Genomic DNA, 20,436 nt, shown 5'->3' with positions numbered 1-20,436 from the left:
GTAACTGCTTACCCATTTCCAGTTTTCAGGCTGCATCGGGGGGGGGGGGGGGGGGCGGGTGCCTCAGCAAACACGCCATCGGCGCATGCAGGAGCGTCAGCTCTCGGACCCCCCCAGGGAGCAGGGATGTGTTCATGTGCTTAATTTCTAGGGGGGAGTTCACTAAGGGGCAGAGGGGTTGCGGGTGGCAAGCGGGGGCTAGTGGGCTCCTCTCGTGGCCCACAGTCTTAAAGGCTGAGCATCCCCTGGTGGAAAAGAAGATGGAGGGGAATGGCTGGAGCAGCGGCGCTCACTCCCTCTCTCTGCCACTCTCTCACACGCCCCCCCCCCAGGTATCTCCATGAGTCCCCCCCCCCCCCCCCACACACACACACGTGCATGACTGGCGGTCCATGAGGGATGTGGCGGGCTCCCGCACACTCTCACACATGGACTCGCCCGCGCGTGTAACCGCAGGAATGTCCACATGGCGGCGACCCTCTGTGTCGCCATGGCGACGAGCGCTCCATCGCTAAGGCAACAGCTGCACGGTGCTGGCGCCGGTTCCCTCCCAGCCGCCCCCTCGCGCCGCGCGCTCCTGCCCGCCACATTCAGCCCGGCTCTCCCCTGCATGGCTCTCTATCGCCACTGTAACACACACATCCCCCCGATAAACTCCCTCCCCCAGGGTGCCCTGCTCTGGCTACATCTGCATTCACAAGCTCCCTCCTCTTCGTCCTCACGCCCCCCCGCCCCACCCCCCTCGCTCTCCCCCGCTGCGGTTTTGCTGCCGTTCACTCCCGCGTCCCTATCGCCTCTTCTTTCCTTTGCTCTCTCTCTCTCTCTCTCTCTCTGTCAGACCTCCCGTCTTCCCCTCTTTTATTCTCCACCCCCCCCCCCCCCCCCCCACTCTTCGCCCCTCACGCATCTACTCGCCCCGCTTCTCTTCTGGTGCCACCGCTGTCACTGGTGTCCTTAGTCTCGCGCTTGCCGTATCGCTGTCCTAGGTGGCGATGTGGACACGCTCCCGCTCCCTCTCTCTCCTCCTCGCGCACCGGCCCTGAGCCCACCCCTCCTTTTCATCCCCCTCCTCTCTCCCTCTCTCTCTCCATTCCTCCCTGTCCGCTATTCCTCCCTCGTTCTCCCTCTCTCTCTCCCTTTCACTCTCTGCCTCTCTCTCTCATTCCATCCCTCCCTCTCCCACTTTGCATTCATCCCCCCCTCCTCCTCCTCCTCCTCCTCCTCCCCACCCCCCCGCCACCGCCACCAACACCCCCCCTTCCCTCCCTCCTCTCTCCTTCACCAGTTGTCAGTCCGACATAAAAAAAAAAACACGGCGAAACGAAGAGAAGAGAAGGGACCGGCAGGAAGACGGGAGGAGAGGGGCAGGCCGGGGAGGGTGTGGGGTCCAGCCCTCTTATTCGGAGGGTTGAGCTGAAGCGGACCCCTGTCAGGTCGGTACCATGGACTGCCTCTGCATCGTAACTACAAAGGTGAGTGGAACCGCTGTTACTCTGTGTGTGCACGCGTGCGCTTGTGTCTCTGTGTGTGTGAATCGGGGGGAACGGGGTGACTGTGCCCCTCTCTTCGGCTGCACACCGGCGTTTTCCCTTCCTGCCTGCCCCCCTTCATTAGTCCTACCCCGATGGGGGGGCTCTCGGGGAGGCCCGCACCCCAGCGGCTTCTCCCCCCCTCTTTCTCCCTCACGCGTGTCGCCGTGCCACGGTCGTCTGTCCCTCTGTCCGTACCCCCCGTTCCGAGCGGCCAACAACAGCAGTGTTCTGTCTGGGTTCCGGCTCGGTGGGGGGACGAGGTCGGGTCCGGGCGGAATCGTGGCCCGGCCCAGCGTGGTACCGGGGTGAGTATCGCGTGGAGCGGTCGCCATGGAGCTCCGGGTGTCTCCAAACTTAGAGGTAGCTAGATTGTGAGGGGGGTTTGCATGGGCAAAGCTGCTTTGTAGTCAGTTAAGCTGGATTTAGGCTGTAGTGAGCAGAGGTGGGATCTGGGTGGGGGGCTCAGGTAAGCGGTCCTGGGGGGCTCAGGTAAGCGGTCCTGGGGGGCTCAGGTAAGCGGTCCTGGGGCAGCCCGGTATGGTGGCTCCATTGCAGGGAGCGTTTACGTAAGGTGGCGACTGTTTCTCTCTCTTGCCGTGGTCACTGATCTATCTATCTGTCTATCTTCTTCTCTCTCTCTCTCTCTCTCTCTCTCTCTCACTCACACATCCCCCGAGGCTCATATGCGTTTGGCTGTTTATTTATTTGCTTATTTATTTATGTATTCTGATGTGCGGCTGGTGGCTTTCTGTGTGACGTCCTGTACCGGCTTGTGCAGGAAGCATGTGGATCTTTGGTTCCGGGGGGGGGGGGGGGGGGGGGGGATGTGGCTGGGGGGGGGGGCACACGCTCTCCGGTGGATGGAGACATGGGGACCACCCAAGGTCTGGACCCTTGGTGTGACCACAGTTCGCTGGAAGTTGGCAGGGCGGCGATTAAGAAACTTACTCGCGTACGCCAGTGAGACCCTCCGCCGTAGTGAAGCACGGCATTTATCAGCTAGAAGCGCGTCCGCTTTCGCTCCCTTTTGAGCAAATTGCCGTTTAGCTTCTCTGTTAATCACAAAACGTGGACACCAGCCTGCCGTGTGGGTGTGAAAAGTCTGCCTCCTCATCTTGGAGGTGGCATGCTGCGTCTCGGGGATCCTCCGGGTCTGTGTGTGTGTGTGTGTGTGTGCGAGCGGGTTTACCTATCCTTATGGGGACATAATGTCCCCATAACGTGATAAATATCCGTTTTTTTCCCTTATGGGGACCAGGAAACAAACTCTATTCTATAAAAATCGGTGACTGCTATGAAAAAGCTAAAAAAGCAAAAACTCTTGTATTTTGTTAGGTTACTTATGGTTATGGTTAGGGCAGGGTAGGGGTTAAGGTTGTCATAGTTAGCGTTAGCATTTTTCCCCATTGAAATGAATGAGCGGCCCCCATAAGGATAGGTATACCCTACATGCGCGTGTGTGTGTGTGTGTGTGTTTTATAATTATTAAATTGTAGGGAACTGTAACTTTTTACCTTGTGGGATACATTTTTTTGGTCGCCACAAGGATAATCTCAATTTTACATAAATCTGTGAATGTAATCAAAGAACTACTTTGCATTTGGGTTATACTCACAAAAATGAACGGAGAGTCCCCATAAAGACATGAGTATGCGGACTGTGTGTGTGTGTGGTCTGGGTTTACATGCCTGTGAGAGACGTGTGCTTGGATGCGTGTGGTGTGTGTGGGGGTAGGAGGATCATGTGTAGATGTGTGCACTATAGGTCAAGTGGTGAAAGTAGTGACATGTGAAAAGCTCCAGCTATTACATATGGACCCCCTGAATGTCCTGGGCTCACAGGGAGACTCTCAGTAGTCTTTCGTGAATGAACCATGGAGAAAATGTGAGAGTTATCAGCAGTAATGTAGGTCTGAACCGTGGCTGTCATGGGTGTATTAGTGCTGTTCCGCTGGCCGAGAAGATGAAGCTGTGAAAAGACCTAACGAAAGTACAAAAGGAGAATAGGAGACGGTAAAAGCTCGCCCCGTGGTGAAAAGCACGGCGTCCGTGTCGAGTGAGCCTCCGCCGACTCTATTGTGGCACGGAAGCCATTCTCTTTATCACCGAGCCGCGAGGCTGGACCACAGAAAGATGACTCAGTGGATAGCATTTTGTTAGACTGAGTTATGGACATGGGTGATTGCTGCTTTGTGAGGATTTGTCTTTGCAAGGATGCATTGAGATGAATCAGGCGGTGATTTGGTGGGGGATTTGTCCTGTGCCATTTGGTAAGGGCTGTTGGGAGTGCACTTTGCCCTGTCATATTTACTGGTGTTAATGGGAGTGAACTTTGTCCTGTCCCATTTCCTAGTGTTGATGGAAGTGCACTTTGCCCTGTCCCATTTCCTAATGCTGCTGGAAGTGCACTTTGCCCTGTCCCATTTCCTAATGCTGCTGGAAGTGCACTTTGCCCTGTCCCATTTCCTAATGCTGCTGGAAGTGCACTTTGCCCTGTCCCATTTCCTAGTGTTGCTGGAAGTGCATTTTGCCCTGTCCCATTTCCTAATGCTGCTGGAAGTGCACTTTGCCCTGTCCCATTTCCTAATGCTGCTGGAAGTGCACTTTGCCCTGTCCCATTTCCTAATGCTGCTGGAAGTGCACTTTGCCCTGTCCCATTTCCTAATGCTGCTGGAAGTGCACTTTGCCCTGTCCCATTTCCTAATGCTGCTGGAAGTGCACTTTGCCCTGTCCCATTTCCTAATGCTGCTGGAAGTGCACTTTGCCCTGTCCCATTTCCTAATGCTGCTGGAAGTACATGTTGCCTTGTCCCATTTGGTAATGCTGCTCGGGAGTCTCTGCTCGGGGGCCTGCTTGGGGGCCCTTGGGGGCCCTTGGGGGTCTGTAGTCATGGCACATGGGCCATAAACATGGATGGTGCCAAATTGCTGAGGAACTGGAAGGACATAGCAAGCTGGACAGAACAGGAAACTGCAAGTCATTTATTAGCGAAATCTAAGTGCCAGAAAAGCTGCGGCTTTTCGTGGAGAATCTCTGCTGCTGAATAGACACTGTTTCCTTCCCTTCGCTTCCAAAATCCCGTCTCCCTTTTCAGTCTGGCTGGCCCTTTTTGTATCTGGAAGACATTTCAGCCATCCAGGCATCATTAATAGAGCATTTTCACAAGGACTCCATTCATTATCACTAACAGATGCCGCTTATTCAGCACACGGAGCTGAGTGCCTGCCGGTGTGACTCAGGCGGAGGTCCCAACATCACTGTGACCTCCCAGGATTCGACCTACGATAAATCAAATACCTCTGACTAATCAATTTCTTCCTTAATTTCCTTTATAATGTCGCCATTGTTTCTTGTTGCCATTGTAGTTACCTATTTCCCTATTTCATGCTTTATTGTTCCAGTAGGACAGCTGGTACCATGGCACAGAAGGCTCAGAAGGTTGTTTGTTTAAGTCCCAGAAGCTGTGCTGGTGTACCCAAAAGAAAGCTGCTTTAATCGTCATATAAATTGGAAAATGGTTGCCCGGGACAACCACACCTTCTGAGCTTTAAGTAGTGTGATTATTGCTCTATTCTGCTTTTGGTCCTACTGTCCCGACAACATGGTGTGCTCCCAGAGCCAGTCTGGAGTTCAACCTGGCCCCATACGTGACAGGGGAACACGAAGTACCCCCCCCAGCCAGTTTAACTTGCAGCGAGTCTGCAAGCTTCCCGGGATGAACGAGACAGAGGGTGGATTTTGGCAACACGGGCGCTGGAAAAATGATGCCTCCCCCGAGGTCCGATGTCGAAGAAGACCTTGGATGGACTTGAGCAAGCCAGAGGATGCTTTGAGCCTCTCTCCGTGCCATGCTTCACTGGTAGAAGAGTTCGGCTATACTAGGCAACAGAAAGGCCATGCCTGAAATGTGCCCACCACAGACATATATATGTTTTTCTCTCTGTACTTTTGGTCAAATTGCACTTTGGAGCTTTAAAATGACTGGTTGTGCTGCTTTAAGATGAAAGAGACTGAAGGAGCTTTGGATGGAGCAGAGAGTTTTTTTTTTTTTTTTTAAATGTTGGTCATTGGAAACACCCCACATTCATCAGCTGTCATGTTAGCCACGGTTAAGGTGGGGATGGTTCTCTTCCTGTATGACAGACCAATCACACGCTTCCGTCTCGACCCAGATCCTTCCCTCCCACACTATGTTAGCTGAGTATGAGCTGACCGCTTATTTGTGAAAAATGCAAGCAGCATTTCGGAGTTAAAAACAGACTTGCTAACATGAAAGTGTTATTGCCGCTATCAGCAGCACCCCCGCCACACTGGTTAAACGCATCGTGTTCGCGATTAGCAACACGAGAAGCTGAGCCTCACGTTTCCATAGCTCCGGCCGCGATTGTCAGCGTCCCCCGGCGACAGGCCGTCATTCGCTGCCCACCTTTCCGCCGCCACGGCTTCCTGTCCAGTCAGAGAGACGGAGGACCTGGACTGCAATGAAACTGCTAGCGAGACGTGTGCTTTTTACGCAGCGAGGTGCCGGGGAAGGTGGGATCCTCTAGAACGCGGTACGCTGCACTCAGGGGGTTATCGAGCATCTTGTGAACCTACGGTTGGCTTTTCATTTACATATCTCTCCCACATGTGGCAATAATGAGTGTATTTTTGAAAAAAAAACAAAAAAGCAGGCTGCTGGATTGAAACACATCCAGAATAATATTTACATTTTATTTATTTAGCAGGTACTCTTATCAAAAGTGGCATACATTTTCTTTTTTCTCAAGAAAGTAGGAGCAGGCCGTCCCTGGAGCAATTTGGGGGGGGGGTTAAAGGTCTTGCTTAAGGGCCCAGTGATAAAATCTCTCTTCTGGCTCTGGGATTTCGACCCACAACCTTCGGATTATGTACAGAGTGTCCTAGCCTGTCCCCTAGCCTCTGTCATCAAGTGTTTTTCCTGTATCCCTGAATCTGCATGTCGGACAGAAGTTCTCAAAGTTCAGTATCAAATCTGCTGTGAGCCGCAATGGTGGCCAGGGAGTGTCACAGGGTCGGTCGTAATCCGGGGGTGCAAACGAGATCCTAAACACACTTGGGGGGAGGGGGGGGCAGCCTCAGATTCTGGCTTAGGGGGCCTGGTAGGGCAGGCACACAGGATGACAGGGATGGTGTCTTGGGCCCCCTGATTTACATAGTCACATAACGAGTATGAATATGGTGATTTATGTAATTATGTATTATGATTAATGATCAGTTAAGAGTCAAATTTACATATAGCCAGTGCAAATAAACATGTAAATTGTATTATGCATTTTAATCTGTTAATTAGGCTGCACTTTGGAATTTAAGCGCGTTTATCGCATTTCTGCCCGCAGGCCGCATTGTGTCGGATGCTCCCGGCCGGAGTAAAGTAACTTAGCGTGCTTTATTGTCCGGTTAATGCGGCGTGATGACAGACCATAGGAGTAGCTGGGTGCTATGGCAACGTCGTCCTCGCGTGACGTCATCACACGACAGGCATCGCAGTGGGCTTTTATCACCGCGCAGACCATAATAAACACTGCAGAACACACTGAGAGCACCTTAATCCTGCAATACAGATTCATGGCAGTTTTTAACTGTTATAGCAATCATGAAAATTATATAAATAGGCAATAATTAAGTCATTGAATGCTGTTTGCTTTCACTAAATATTTTTATGTTCACTACCCTTATTTTCTAATAGGCCAATGGCCAGTGCAGTTAATGTTATCTCATAGGTTGATATGACTCCCTTGGGGGGGGGGGGGGCAGTGTCTTGGGAGTTTAATGGTTTCTGTTACTGCCTCGCGGCTCTGGTGCTGTTGGCTTGAGTGCAGCAGAGCTCTGTGAATGTGTTTGGGGGGGGGGCGGTTTGTGGTTCAGTGGGTTAGGTTGCCAAACTTGCCGTGTCTGTGATCAGAGGTCGTTGGTTCGCATCCTACTGCCAGCAGAGTGAGTTCAACCCCCGGTGGTTTTGGGACTGACTGGTCCTGCTTTGAAAACACAAACGTTCATTGCTTTGGATAAAGGCGTCTGCTCAGTAAATATAAGATAAATGGCGGATCACCACACTGAAGATGGTTGGATGTTGGTGCCGTCGCTGTTTATGACAGGCTGAGTGAAATATTCTATCCGTCCTTCTCATCTCCGCGGTGATGCAGATTCACTGGGAGCCTGCAAGTCCCAGGAAAACCAAGGCAGGAGGTTTTCAGGCCGCTGCTGCCCCCCTCCCCCCCCTCCCCCCACCCCACACAAAGTGCGGCATAGGCATTTCTGAGGCTCACGATTCGCCTGCCACAACATGTCTGTGGATTGTGGTAGGAAATCAGATTTGCCCAGAGGAACACGCAGGGAACTCCACCAACAGACCCAAAGTGAAAACCAATGTATATTTAGAATTTTCTGATCACATACATCAGTCGGTCTATTTTAAAACGCTGCTCTCCAGTAATGCTCACGCAGATTCCGAGACAGAAATAGCATTTAGATTGTCTTGGTGATTTTTTTTTTTTTGTTACAAATTCATATCCAGTAAATGTTTCGACACCTCAGGTGCTCCAGGGTATTTTTAGAGTTTACTCTGAGCTTCAAAGCACTTGCTCGACTTTTGTTGTTTTGCTTTTTTTTTTTTAACTGGGGAGAGGGGATAACTTGTAAAGGCCATTTTCTGTCACGACTGACATGTCCCCCTTTTCCACTCGATCAGTAAGACCCAGCGTTAAAAGCCGTCTGCATAGAGGAACTAAATATAAAATTGGTTGGATATTTCAGCCGGGAAGTACGACTTCGATGTGTTAGTGCCACAGTGGGCATATCTGTTATTTCCATCCTGTTTCTCCACATCATCCTGTCGTATTTGGGAATAAGTGACTTATGGACAGTATCGGCGTCTGAAGCCAGATAATATCAGCCCCTGTTCTGAGAGAATTCTCCGGCCCTAGTGCTGCTCTTGTCTACCCTTGACTCACAGCCTGAATGTGAGCTCGATTAAAACGTGGGCCCCCTTTCTAGAGGGGCCCCGCACAAATCTAGCCCCACCCCACAGCTTTTTATTAATTTATTTAGCATCATTTGTCCCTCCCTCTAATTAAAACTATCCCACTCAGAACACGGTCCCCAGGATGTAAAAGGTGTTTTCCCTGCTTTTGAGATATTCTCCTACACGGCCATGCTCCTGCTTGCATTTTGATTTATCCTTACAAATATTTGTTTACTTAAATTGCATTCTGCGGGGTATAAGTGCCATGCTTGCAGTTCAGCTTTATCATTCTGCAAACATGTGAACCCCCCCCCCCCCCTTGTGTAGCCTGACCCTTTTTCAGGGGATGGGGTGGGGGGGTAACATCGCTGAGAGCCAGAGGGGGTGTGGCCAGCAGGTGGCGACCTTAGCCTCGCCGTGTCGCCGCCCCCGGCAGCCCGGTGACATCACATGCCTCCATCTGTGCTCCTGCCCGCCGGCACGCCTCTGATGCATCTGCCCTGGCACATGGCACCTGGGAAGGTGGGACTAGCAAAGGACAGGGCGGGTGGGGACGGGTGGGTGAGTGGTGTGGAAGGGATGGGGAGGAAGCAGGAGGTCGGGGGGCGGCATCGGTCAGTGTCTGGTCAAATGTCTAAGAGCACAATTCATGTGACCATATACATGGTCAATTTATAATGTGAAATTATATTCAATATTCTCTGGTTCCGTGTTGCAATGTGTTTCCAGAACCTTCTGTGGCAAGTTTTACCCCCAATCTACCCCCCCCCCCCCCCCCCCCCCCGCCCCCCATCCAACATCCTCCCCACAGCTTACTGAGCTTTACCCCTGCCCCCCTTATGGCTCATGCGGCAATTCAGAGCTGGAGCCGGGCCTGGTTCTGGTCCCGGTCAGCGATGTGTCACCGTGGGGGGGGGGGGCATCCTCCTGGATCCACCTGGAAGATGGTTAGCTTCGCTGGGCTGATGCTAATCACAGGCATTTGTAAAGTGTGAATCGAGTGTATTGCACAAAGGTGTCCCCTCCTCCAGCAGTCAATTACAAACTGCCGCAGTAATGGCGTGTTGCTGTCAATTTAATTACACTCGGTGGTTTAATTGTGTTGCCGACGGGCAGCATGGGGGTGGATTATAACGGTCACACCTGTTTAAGGAGAATGTTTTAGATAAATGCTAATGCAAGGTTGCTTTGGTCATTTGCACCCCATTGTCTGGGCTGTCATATTAAAATCAATATGTGTAATTTGATGAGTCTGTATAACTTTTGTCTGCTCGATGACTGAGGTCTTGCTTGTCTTGCTTCCTGTCTGCTCGTCTTCAACTCTGAGGTGGCTCCTCGCACCGCAGCGACCTGCAGGAAGTAAGGCGCTCGCGGCGAATCAGAAAGCGGCGTGACGGAGGAGAGGCAGCACACTGAAATGCCACCTTTTGTGGCGAAAATCGCATACGGAATGTGGCGGAACTTAAGCGGAAATGTGACGGTATCTTGTGCGTGAAATAAGAATCTAAACTATGCCTTCGAAAATAATTTATTTCGATTTCGACCATGTTTCTGTCTTCTGGTTTTTATGTCGTTTTGGCTGCGGTCTTCACATGTCTTTAAACGTTTCTGCCTGTGGTCTTTACACATTGTGTCTGTGGACTTTATGTGGCTCGACTGCATGTCTTTATATGTTTCCGGCAGTGGTCATTACTGTACGTGGTTCCAGCAGCCTTTACATGGTTCCAGCTGTGGTATTTACACATTCTGTCCATGATCTTTTCATGGTCTTTACACCTTTTCAGACCCAGTCTTCACATGGTTCCGGGCATAGTCATAGTCTTTAGGCATCCTGGTGGCGGCTGTGGTCTTTACATGTTCTGGCCATGGTCTGTAGCGGTTACGCCCATGGACTTTACACGTTTCTGTCTACAGTCTTTACACATCCCAGCTACGGTCCTTATGACTTTTCAGCTATGGTCTTTACACAGTATTGGCTGTGTTCTTTACGCCTTTTCAGTCGGGGTCTTTACCCGGTTCCGGCTGCAGTCCTTACACAGGTCCAACTCTCGGATAGAGAGCATGACCCCAGCCCGTGCTCTCCTCCCCCTCCTCCTCCTCACCCCCTCTTCATCCTGTTAACTGCGGGGGCAATGGGATACGACACAGGTGTTCACGTGTGTGGTCAGTGCCATCGTCATCTTCATCTTCATCGTCATCATCATCGGCATCAGCATTCGCGCTGTTTCTATCTACAGGCTCGCCTTGGGACAGCGGTGTACTCGGGCAGGTGAGGCGGGAGGTGGGGGGTGTGGGCAGCAACATGGCCCCCTCCCACACACACACACACACACACACACACGCAGGCAGGCGTGACGCCAGTCAGATGGAGTCAGCCGTCCCTCCCGCCCACCGGTCGCCTCAATTATTCATCCGGCCGCCGCTCTGCTCCTCTCACTGCCGCTCTGCAGAGCCCATTCACACAGCCTCAGCGGGGCAGGGGGGGGGGGCAGCAAGCCCATTCCCACCATTTCTCATGACTATAACCTGTGGCCACCCACAGCCACCCCCACCCCCTCAGACGGCCATCGCCGACACCTCAGCGTGCCCCCCCCCCCACATCCGCACCCCCCCAGTTCTTCCCAGAATGGATCCCTGCGCGGGCGGCACACATCCTCCCCCCACTACACTGCCGAGCCTGTCACGAAGCCACTGGCTGCCAGAGCCACAGCGCCACTCAGTGTTCCTCTGCCTGTCTGCTCAATTACCTGCTTGCTTGATCACTTGTTCATACCTCACACACGACAGACACACATGTTAACCCCTCACACGCTGAAATCACATGTATTAAAACCTCGCATGCCCAAAAAACCTCATGTTCAAACCTCACAGTGTGTGCTCCTGTTTTGAGACACACACACACACACACACACACACAACCATGTTTTTGGATATACATACGTATATAATACTGCACAGATATACTGTTTGTTTGCGTGATACTCATGCAGTGAAAGTCTCATGCACAGCACACCACTTTTTGGAGCACTGAAGCTTTCACTCCCAGGCTGAAGCAGCATCTGTAACGGCCTGGGTGGGAGCAGAGTCTCTGACATTCCGGGCAAGAGCAGAGTCTCTATCATTCTGGGTGGCAACACAGTCTGTAACGATCCAGGCGGGAGCAGAATCTGTAACGTTCTGGGTGGGAACACAGTCTGTAATGATCCGGGTGGGAGCAGAATCTCTGACATTCCGGGCAGGAGCAGAGTCTCTACCATTCTGGGTGGGAACACAGTCTGTAACGATCCAGGTGGGAGCAGAATCTGTAAGGTTCCGGGAGGGAGCAGAATCTCTGACATTCCGGGCGGGAGCAGAGTCTAACGTTCCGGGTGGGAGCAGAATCTGTAAGGTTCAGTGAGGGAGCAGAATCTGTAAGGTTCAGTGAGGGAGCAGAATCTCTACCGTTCAGGGCAGGAGCAGAGTCTCTACCGTTCTGGGCAGGAGCAGAGTCTCTAATGGTCCAGGCGGGAGCAGAGTCTATCACATCACAGGTGGGAACAGCTTGTCTAATGGCCCAAGTGGGAGCATTGTCTCTAATGGCCTGGGCAGGTTGGGCTCCCGCCACCACATTAAGGGCAGCCTGAGGCAGCAATCACGCCAACAGGCCAGGGAGGCAGAGGAACATTGATGCTAACAGGCTGCACCAGGGAGAACATGCACCTGTGCTCTTTAGAAGCCCCACCCTCACAGAGACAGAGATGATGGAGGATTCTGCATCCGGGGCCCATTGTCCTCTTCCTGTCGGTGGTGTTACTCCCCACTCCACCTTTAAACTGTCACAGCCTCCACCTGTATCTATAGCCTGAATCTATTCTCTCTCTCCTCCGTTATCACCTTCAGTCGTTTCACTTCTTTCTTGCTGTCCATGCCCCCTCTCTGTCAGCCTTGTTGCGTCCCTTGTTGCCTTTCGTCCTCTGCCTTCCCATTCCCTTTTTTCCTGTTCCTCCGGCCTCCATTCTGCCCATATCCTCCCTTCCTTCCTGCCCTCCCTCCCTCCATCCTTCTCGAATGTAAGTCCTGCGCGGTTTCTGTCTGGCACGAGACCCATGCGCGTTGGTGCCTGAGTGCATCCGAGCTGCGTGGGAGCATGCCGGAACAGTCCGGCCAGCTGATCGCCACGGAATGATTCTCTTTATTTCTTCTGCTCTGTCTCTTTAAGACCTCATGGTGCCCCCCCCCCCCCCCATTTCATCATTACATCACCGAAGTGTGGTTCTCCTGTGTTAATTGAAATATAAATACCTCGTTATTCACCCACCAGCGATGGCTTTAATATCTGCTCTATGTTTGCCTAATGGAAAAATAGAAGCATACCTGGCCGGGAATTGAACCAACAACCTCCTGTTTGCACTTTTGATGTGGAGTGGATGTCATGTACCAGTGTCATGTACTATAGCATTTAAAGCACAGAATATTCAGCACTATAAAGGCTTATTTATACTGCAGTTCATATGCCAGCAGGCTCTTCAAACATGGTGATTTAACTACTATAGATGCTGTATGGAACATCTGCCATGAGTGTGTCCCCCTCCCACTTCCTTCTTTTCGCTTCAGTTCCCCCTTCTTCTTCCCTCATTTCCGCCCCCCCCCCCCAACTACTCTGCCACTTACCCCCTCCCTGCCCCCCCAACAACTTGCACAGAGATTTGACCTTCAGCCAACGTGCATGTTGCGGCGAGGCCCACTGAGATTAGTACACAGGCTCTCTCACACACGCACACACACACACGCACACACACACATACCCCATGTGCAACAACGCCAGCTGCAGGAGGGATGTGCCAAGTGCTGGCGGGAAGGAGAGATTGTGGGGGGGCATGAACCCAGGACCATGTTGGTGCAGTTATATTTGTTTAAACACACACACACACACGTGCAAGCACATGTCAGCCACGGAAAGAGGTGCTTCTTTTAAAAATGCCCTTAAACTCTTTTAGCATGTAAAGCAGGAACGTGCAGGGGCGTGTGAATGAGCACACATACGCATATGTGCGTGGGGACACGTGTGCACACCCTAGTCAGGTCCCCATCCCTACCCACCCCCAGCTGCCACAGTCAGCGTGCTGTTATTTTGCTCGTTTGAACAGGTGGTCGCCGCGCGTGCGTCGCCTTCTGAGAATTATGGTTGGGGGGGGGGGGGGGGCATCCTCACCACATTACGTCTATGTTTCAGTATTGGTGCCCCTCCCCTCCCTGAGACTCAGTAAAGCAGGCCTCGTTACGCCAGATCAGCCAGGTGCAGTGGCACGGAATCGACACCAGTATGTTGGGGGTTCCAATCCCTCACGTCAAGCCCTTTGACTTTTGTGAGTTGCCATGGATACAGCTGAATGTACCAACATTTTCACCCTCTGTTGGGCAGGCGCTGGCATTGCCGGTTAGTCAGTGATGCCTTTCCCTCAGCCTGTTGTCGTGGAACCCCCCCCACAGACACACACACAAACACACACACATGCATTCTGAACCCCAGGTCAACCAGATGGTGAGGGTTTATTATTATGGTAACAGGCTTCGGCAGGCTGACGGCGAGCCCTGTCAGAGCGGCAGATGGGTCGTGGTAGCTGGGTCTGTCCGAGTCCGCCTGCGGCAGTCAGTGTGACTCCGTGCGAGAAGGCAGAGGAGGGAACGCCAACAGGCCCCCTGACTAACCCGCCAACACACTGAGCGACTCCCCTTCCACCGCAACAAAGCTGCCGTGGTCGGCCAGGTTTGGACCCCATCTCCCACCGGCGACCTTTGGAAGAGGCGCCAGATGGATAAAGAATAAGAAATCAAGTAACCTAAAAGAGCCAGACTGGTTTAATGGCATGGGTTTCAGAGCCTGTAAATCCCCCACTGACCTCGATTGTGACATCATCTGTATTGTGACGTCACATGCTGCAGCAGTGTCAGCAGGGAGCGTACAGCTGTGTAAGGTGTTATATGTACGCTAGAGAGGGGTCTGCTAGATTAAAGACGCCAGGGAGCGGGAGGGATGCTCGCCGGCAGTGTGTGGTACCTCTCCTTCTCTCTAGCCCTTCATCTCTCCTGGCTTGATCCGTTGCCCTCATACCCTGCCAGCTTTCCTCACCAAGCTGGTGAAATGTCCTCCTTTTACCATCCATCCCGCCGCCTCCCCCTGCAGACGGCCGGGCACGTGTCTGCCCATGTGTGTTTTCCTAGGTGTGTGACAAACTTCAGATGGCGGCCCATTGGTCTCCGTCGTTTGTCTTCCCTTTGGATTGTCTGTCGCCACGGTGACCTTTCATGAAGTTCCCTCCTCCTTCTCTGATAAAGGCCAAATACGCCGAAGTCTGTGTAAGTGTTCTGTGGCGGCAAAGTTCCGGCATTTTCCATTGGTGAGTGTGTGCTTATCGGCTTAACGGTCCGCTCTGGGAATTTTTGAGCACCTGGATTTATGGGCAGAGACTGAACACAGACACAGGCGGAGATACTGCATTAGGGGTCGAACCCGGGGCCCTGCCTCAGCTGTTTCGTACTTGACCCCTCTTCACCCCCTGCTCTCTGTGCACTTCACTAGTTTTACTTACATAGAAATGTTCTGAAAAATTATTGGATCAGAGAGATAACGAAGCAAGTTGTAGAGGAGGTGGGTCCAAGCAACTGGATGAGGCAGGACCAAGACATCTGATTGGTTGGTCCCATTTCTTATAGTTGCTAGGACCCATGTCCTCTACAATCTGATTGGTTATTTCTCTCAACCAATAATTTTTTGCTCTGCCCTCAGAACATTTTTGTGTAAGAAAAACTCCCAAGGGGTGTGTTTTTCACCTCCCACCTTCCTCTATTCTGGCTGATTCTTGCTCTTCCTCTCCTCTCTCCCTATCTCTCTGTCTCTCCACGGCCCTAGCATGACCCCATCCCACCCCCCCAATGACAAGGAAGACATGGAGAGAGAGATGAGGTAGATGGTGACTGTGGGGGGGAGGGTGATGAGGATAAAGGAGGGTACAAAGACCATGTCTCTAACGGGACAGGAGGGGGCATTGACCTCAGGGGCAGGATGAGGCAGAGAAAAGGGCGACATGGGAGATGGACAACAGCAGGGACATTAAAAGGGAGGCAAATGACGGGCAGGAACTGGAGCCCAGCCTGCATCCTTCTCTCCCGTTTCCTGTCGTCGCTGGTAACACGAGCCTGTCTGAGCCACGGCGGCGTCTGGGTACAGAGAGGTGTAATGCGCCCAGGCCTGATTTCGGACTAACTTCCCCCTCCTCATTTCCTGGTGAATTGTGGCAAACTGACGCTCTCCGATTGTGCCCTGAGTGTCAGAATGCAGCAAGGAGACCAGCTTAAATGCCTGTCATTATAATATTATGTACCACTGAGGGGAAAAAAAACCCGAATCCCTCTGCAAACATTTTGGTTTGATCTCATCAGTAATGTCCACAATGAACAGCAATAAAAGCTGCAATTGATGGTAATATATTAAATTGTTATATGTGAAATGAGCTGTGCAAGTAGGTGCAACATGATCTTTGGGGAATTGGTTTCTGTCAGTGGAAATAGCAGGGTTTGTACCAGATGAAGCATTTTTTGTGTAACTGTAACCGCTGTTTGGTTTTAACCGCACCGATTTGGTCCCTGGCAAATACTGACACCCAGTGGAACTTTTGAGAACTACATTTTTATTTCAGCGGTAACCGACGCTAGTATTAAATGTATGAGTCATTTATGACTTAATATCCGGTTAGAAATTTTGAAGTGGAAATTCTATGTAAGAACAATTGACCTTTTCCATTGCGATTTTGTGCCTGCTGATTTTATGGTTTGCTCTCTTGTTTACAGTAATATGTCATATTTACATATTATTTATGTATTTTAGATGCTGAATCAGGAATTGATTTTGGGTTCAAGTCCTGGGAGGGTTGTGAATTCAGTCTGGCTCTGTGGCACGATGGATAGCATCTTTGACCTTTAGACTTTGACTGGATGAAGCCATTCAAAGGTTGTGGGTTTGAGTCCCACTGGAGTCACAGGCTTTTGGGAGGCAGTGGATTAGAACACTGTGATCATGATCAGAAGTTTGCTGAATTGACTCCCAGGCTTCAGCAGAATAGTTCTATCGTGGCGTTGCATTGAGCAAGGCCCTTAACTTCCAATGGCTCCAGGGACAGGCTGCTCTCAAATATGTATGTCACTTTGGATAAAAGCTTCTACTAAATAAATATATGATCTGTTCCTTCAAATATTATAAAAATGTAAGTGGATGGATCTATATTGGAACTTAAGAAAATTGTGATAGCCATGCCATTTGTCACTGTCAGTAGTTTCTGGGTGAGCAGCCGTTCCTCCTTGATATTTAGCATGTCAGGGTGAGTTTAGTGTTTAGAGTGGAAGGGCCAAGACCCGGGTCAGCATTTGTTCAGACATCCAGTGCTGGTGTACTAGCACTAAACAGATATCTTCAGGTGTTGTGGGTTTGGATCCCATAAGCAAGTTTCATTTCAGATCCAACAAAAACTCACTTTCATTGCAGGGCATTCATAATAAACAGGAGCGTGCTCACCTCACCCAGAACATGTCCTGCAGTTTCCACTACACTCCATTTTCTTTGGCATCCATAAAGATTTTATTAGATTTCTGTTATATTATGAACTTTGATGTGTGAATAAGCTGCAGGTTTCCTTATGAGGGTTTGCAGCATTTCACTCATTTTGCATGCTGCATATTTACCACCATCACCATAGCAAAGTTACAACAAACGTCTTTTGAGTGACACCCTGTTATCCAGATCACATCACCCAGAATCAGCAGGGAGGAGGGGGGGTTCAGACTGTTCTATTTCAGGGTGAAAGGGTTGAGCAAATGAATAATGATGTTAAGGGTGGCGAGTACGAGCTACTGTGTCTCGGGCTCTGATAGGGGTAGTTTCACGCCTGCCCCCCCCCCCCCGCAGCGTCATTAATGATGAGCTCGCTGTCTGTTTTACGACCATTGTTTCTGAAACTTTGACTCACAGCTGCTCGTATGGAAAGGGATCCAACTCCCTGACAAATGCGATATGCCGCCATCATTCAGATGACCCCCCCCCCAACAAACCACTGGGACAGAGCCTCGATCGAGCCTCATGACCCCCGCGATGGCGACTTCCTGCAGAGGCGTTCAGCTCCCACAAGCTCAAGGCCTTCGCTCCAGAACGAATGTTATCGGCGTGGACCCAGAAGACGATCAGTCACACAGAACCACAGCACCACTGCATGTGGATCTCTGTTGATGGGTTTATATTAGACATTACGTACAGTCCATCCATCCATCCATCCATAACCACCTTATATGGTACAGGGAAGCAGAGAGCACAAGGCAGGGGACACCCTGAACAGGATGGTATCTGCATTACAAACCTCTATCGACATTACGTGTAGTAACAGGCCCCTATAGGGAACATGAATTACAGCACCTTCTGCCTTTAAATGTTTGTTATACCGTGTGTGTGTGTGTGTGTGTGACCACTTACCATGTACCAGGTCGCAACAGGCAGAGCGGTCGTCCACGCAGATGAAACTGGAGGAAGTGCCTGGATTTGACAAACAAATTACAGCCCGATATCCCAAAAGAAACAAGAATAAAAATCCAATCAGGGCGGCCCTTATCGGTCGCACTCGTCCAATCTGCTGTCGGCGAGTGGTCGCCCGGGCTGGCTGTCATTGTGCTCAGCCTGAAGGACGCCCTCGAAGCCGCCAAGGGCAGCGGGACAGTGTCCCATAAGGCTGCCGGTGGGGGGGGTGAGGGAATCTTTCTGGGGATTTTTTCCCTGCGCTAACAGACTGGCTTCTTCATTTATTTGATTCCCTGTGAAAAACCTCACAATCAGAGCTTTGCTGTAAAACTCTTCATTAAATAGCACTGCGCTGTATTCTTTAAACGTATAACGTTAATTGACTGTTTGGTTGAGATGCAGCAGCAGCATTGTGTCATGCAGAAACTCCCTGTATTTGACAATGTAGATCTATTTGAAAATGTTGGTCGCTAGATTTCTCCAGCAGATGGGCCAGTGTTTGACAGACCAAGCCTCAAATGGGGAAAATGACCCCCATTGTTGGTTCTGGTTGTATTAGATGTCCTACTTGACGAAGCATTGTTGGTAATCTATGTATGTTAGCATCGGTTAGCATGTGCTAGCTTTTGTTAGCATATGTTAGCATTGCTTAGCTTGCGTTAGCACGTGCTAGCTTTTGTTAGCATATGTTAGCATCGCCCTGATGCTTGACAAGGCATAGGATGCTGAAATGAGGCTCATTAGAACAATGAATTATTCAAGCAGACAGTGGTAGCAGGCATTTGTAGTGCTTCACATGTGTCAGCCAGAAGGTTTCTGGATTCTGATCTTAGGGAGAGATGTTGTTGTGCCTGTGGCTTAACCCCCCCCTTCCTCCGCCCCCCCCCCCCCCCCCCCCCCCCGTTGTGGCTTTAGTTCTATGTTGTTTGCACATCTACCCCACGCTCGTCCAGATTTTCTTCCCTGGTCCAAAAACGTGCAGCCATGTAAATCACTGTCCATACATCGCCCATAGCGTGTGAGCGTGAGCATATCCTGTGATTCCTGGGACTGGCTCCAGACTCAACGTCGCCCTCTGCTGGAAACGAGGGAGGACAGACAGATAGGTGTCATTGTTGTTTTAGGGTGCAAAAATAAAACCATGTAACTAATGCGGCAAGGTTTTAATGCGTGGCTGATATTTAGTATGCATGTGCTGTAGACCCTACTCCTGGTCCTTTGCTGATCTCTCCATTCTCTTACGTAATCTGGTGCATTTGTGGAATGTGGAAAGTGTGTCTTTTCGCAGCAGAGAAGTAAGCGCTGACCTTTTTGTGGGCAGACTAGTGCTTTCATCTCTCTGATCTTATGGGGGGGGGGGGGGGGTTACTGTTTTTAATGCGCTGTGCCTTTCTACCTCGATTTTTATTCTCATAATGAGCTGCTTGCGTGTCTAAAACACAGATTTCCATGGATACCTTGTTGTCAGTTGATGATCCATAGAGCAGTGAAGATTAAATGACTCGGGGAACAGTGGTGGTACCTTAGAATAGATTAAACGCGGATGAGAAATCAACGCATGCAAAACATGCACAGACAGACCCGAACGCGCGCAGATGGACCCAAACATGTGCATATGGACCTGAACACATGCAGACAGATGCAAAAGCAGACGTGCTCAGATACACCCAGACCATCGCGGGCACGCCCAAGGTCCGGCACCGCGCGCTTCTTCCATCTTCTGCCATATTTGTTTGACTTCCTCTTACTGGTGATGTCAGTTGCCCAGCAACCAAGCTATCAAGGCCTGATTGTTGCCATGACGATATGCCAGGGCTATCACAGGATAGAATAGAGACGGGAGGAATGAGAGGAAGGGGGGACCGGAGGAAGAGAGAGGATGAAGAGAAAGAGGTGAAGAGGGTGCACTGAGAGGAGGCTGAGCAGATGGGCTGTGAGAGGTAGAGTAGGTTCATCTCCTCCTGAGCTGTAATTTTCTGCATTTCTGACCTGCAGTATGATGTAAGGGTGGGGGGGGTCGAGCAAATTTTCCACATTCTGGAAGTTCCCTAAAAGAGTTATGACCCGTCTGAAGCAGCATCTCCTCACATAACTCTGCCCTTCACCATAACTTCCATTTACCACTAACGTCGATAAATACACAAACAATCAGTGATATTTCTGTTATTGATCTGGGAGGAAAATGACGGTCCCCTGGCTCCTGTTTGCAGTGTCACCTCTGCCCCATGTCTCCCCCCCCCAGTCCCTAGTTACAGTGCCTGATGGGGGGGGGGGGGGACATGGGTTGGTCTCTGTGTCATCATGGCCCTGTTCACTCCACGTCTCAGGATTCTCATCCTCGAGGGACCTGCTGTTGTACCTTTGACCTTAACTTAACTTAGTGTT

The 20,436-nt window shown here is 50.9% G+C and overlaps 1 protein-coding gene across 1 annotated transcript in view; it reads left to right on the top strand.

Moving 5' to 3' along the window:
* Positions 1 to 892: 892 nt before the first annotated feature.
* Positions 893 to 20,436, top strand: part of LOC111839579 (disks large homolog 4) — a 77,807-nt gene continuing 58,263 nt past the window's right edge. Inside the window, exon 1 of the mRNA XM_072706408.1 lies at positions 893 to 1,472. Coding sequence (XP_072562509.1) covers positions 1,443 to 1,472 — 30 coding nt within the window. The 5' untranslated portion in view covers positions 893 to 1,442. The remainder of the gene's footprint in view (positions 1,473 to 20,436) is intronic.

Source organism: Paramormyrops kingsleyae, chromosome 24 (genome assembly GCF_048594095.1).
Source record: "Paramormyrops kingsleyae isolate MSU_618 chromosome 24, PKINGS_0.4, whole genome shotgun sequence".
In the NCBI taxonomy this organism is placed as follows: Eukaryota; Metazoa; Chordata; class Actinopteri; order Osteoglossiformes; family Mormyridae; genus Paramormyrops; species Paramormyrops kingsleyae.
The sequence above is the reverse complement of the archived record's forward strand: the minus strand, read 5'-3'. Positions and strand labels throughout refer to the sequence as shown.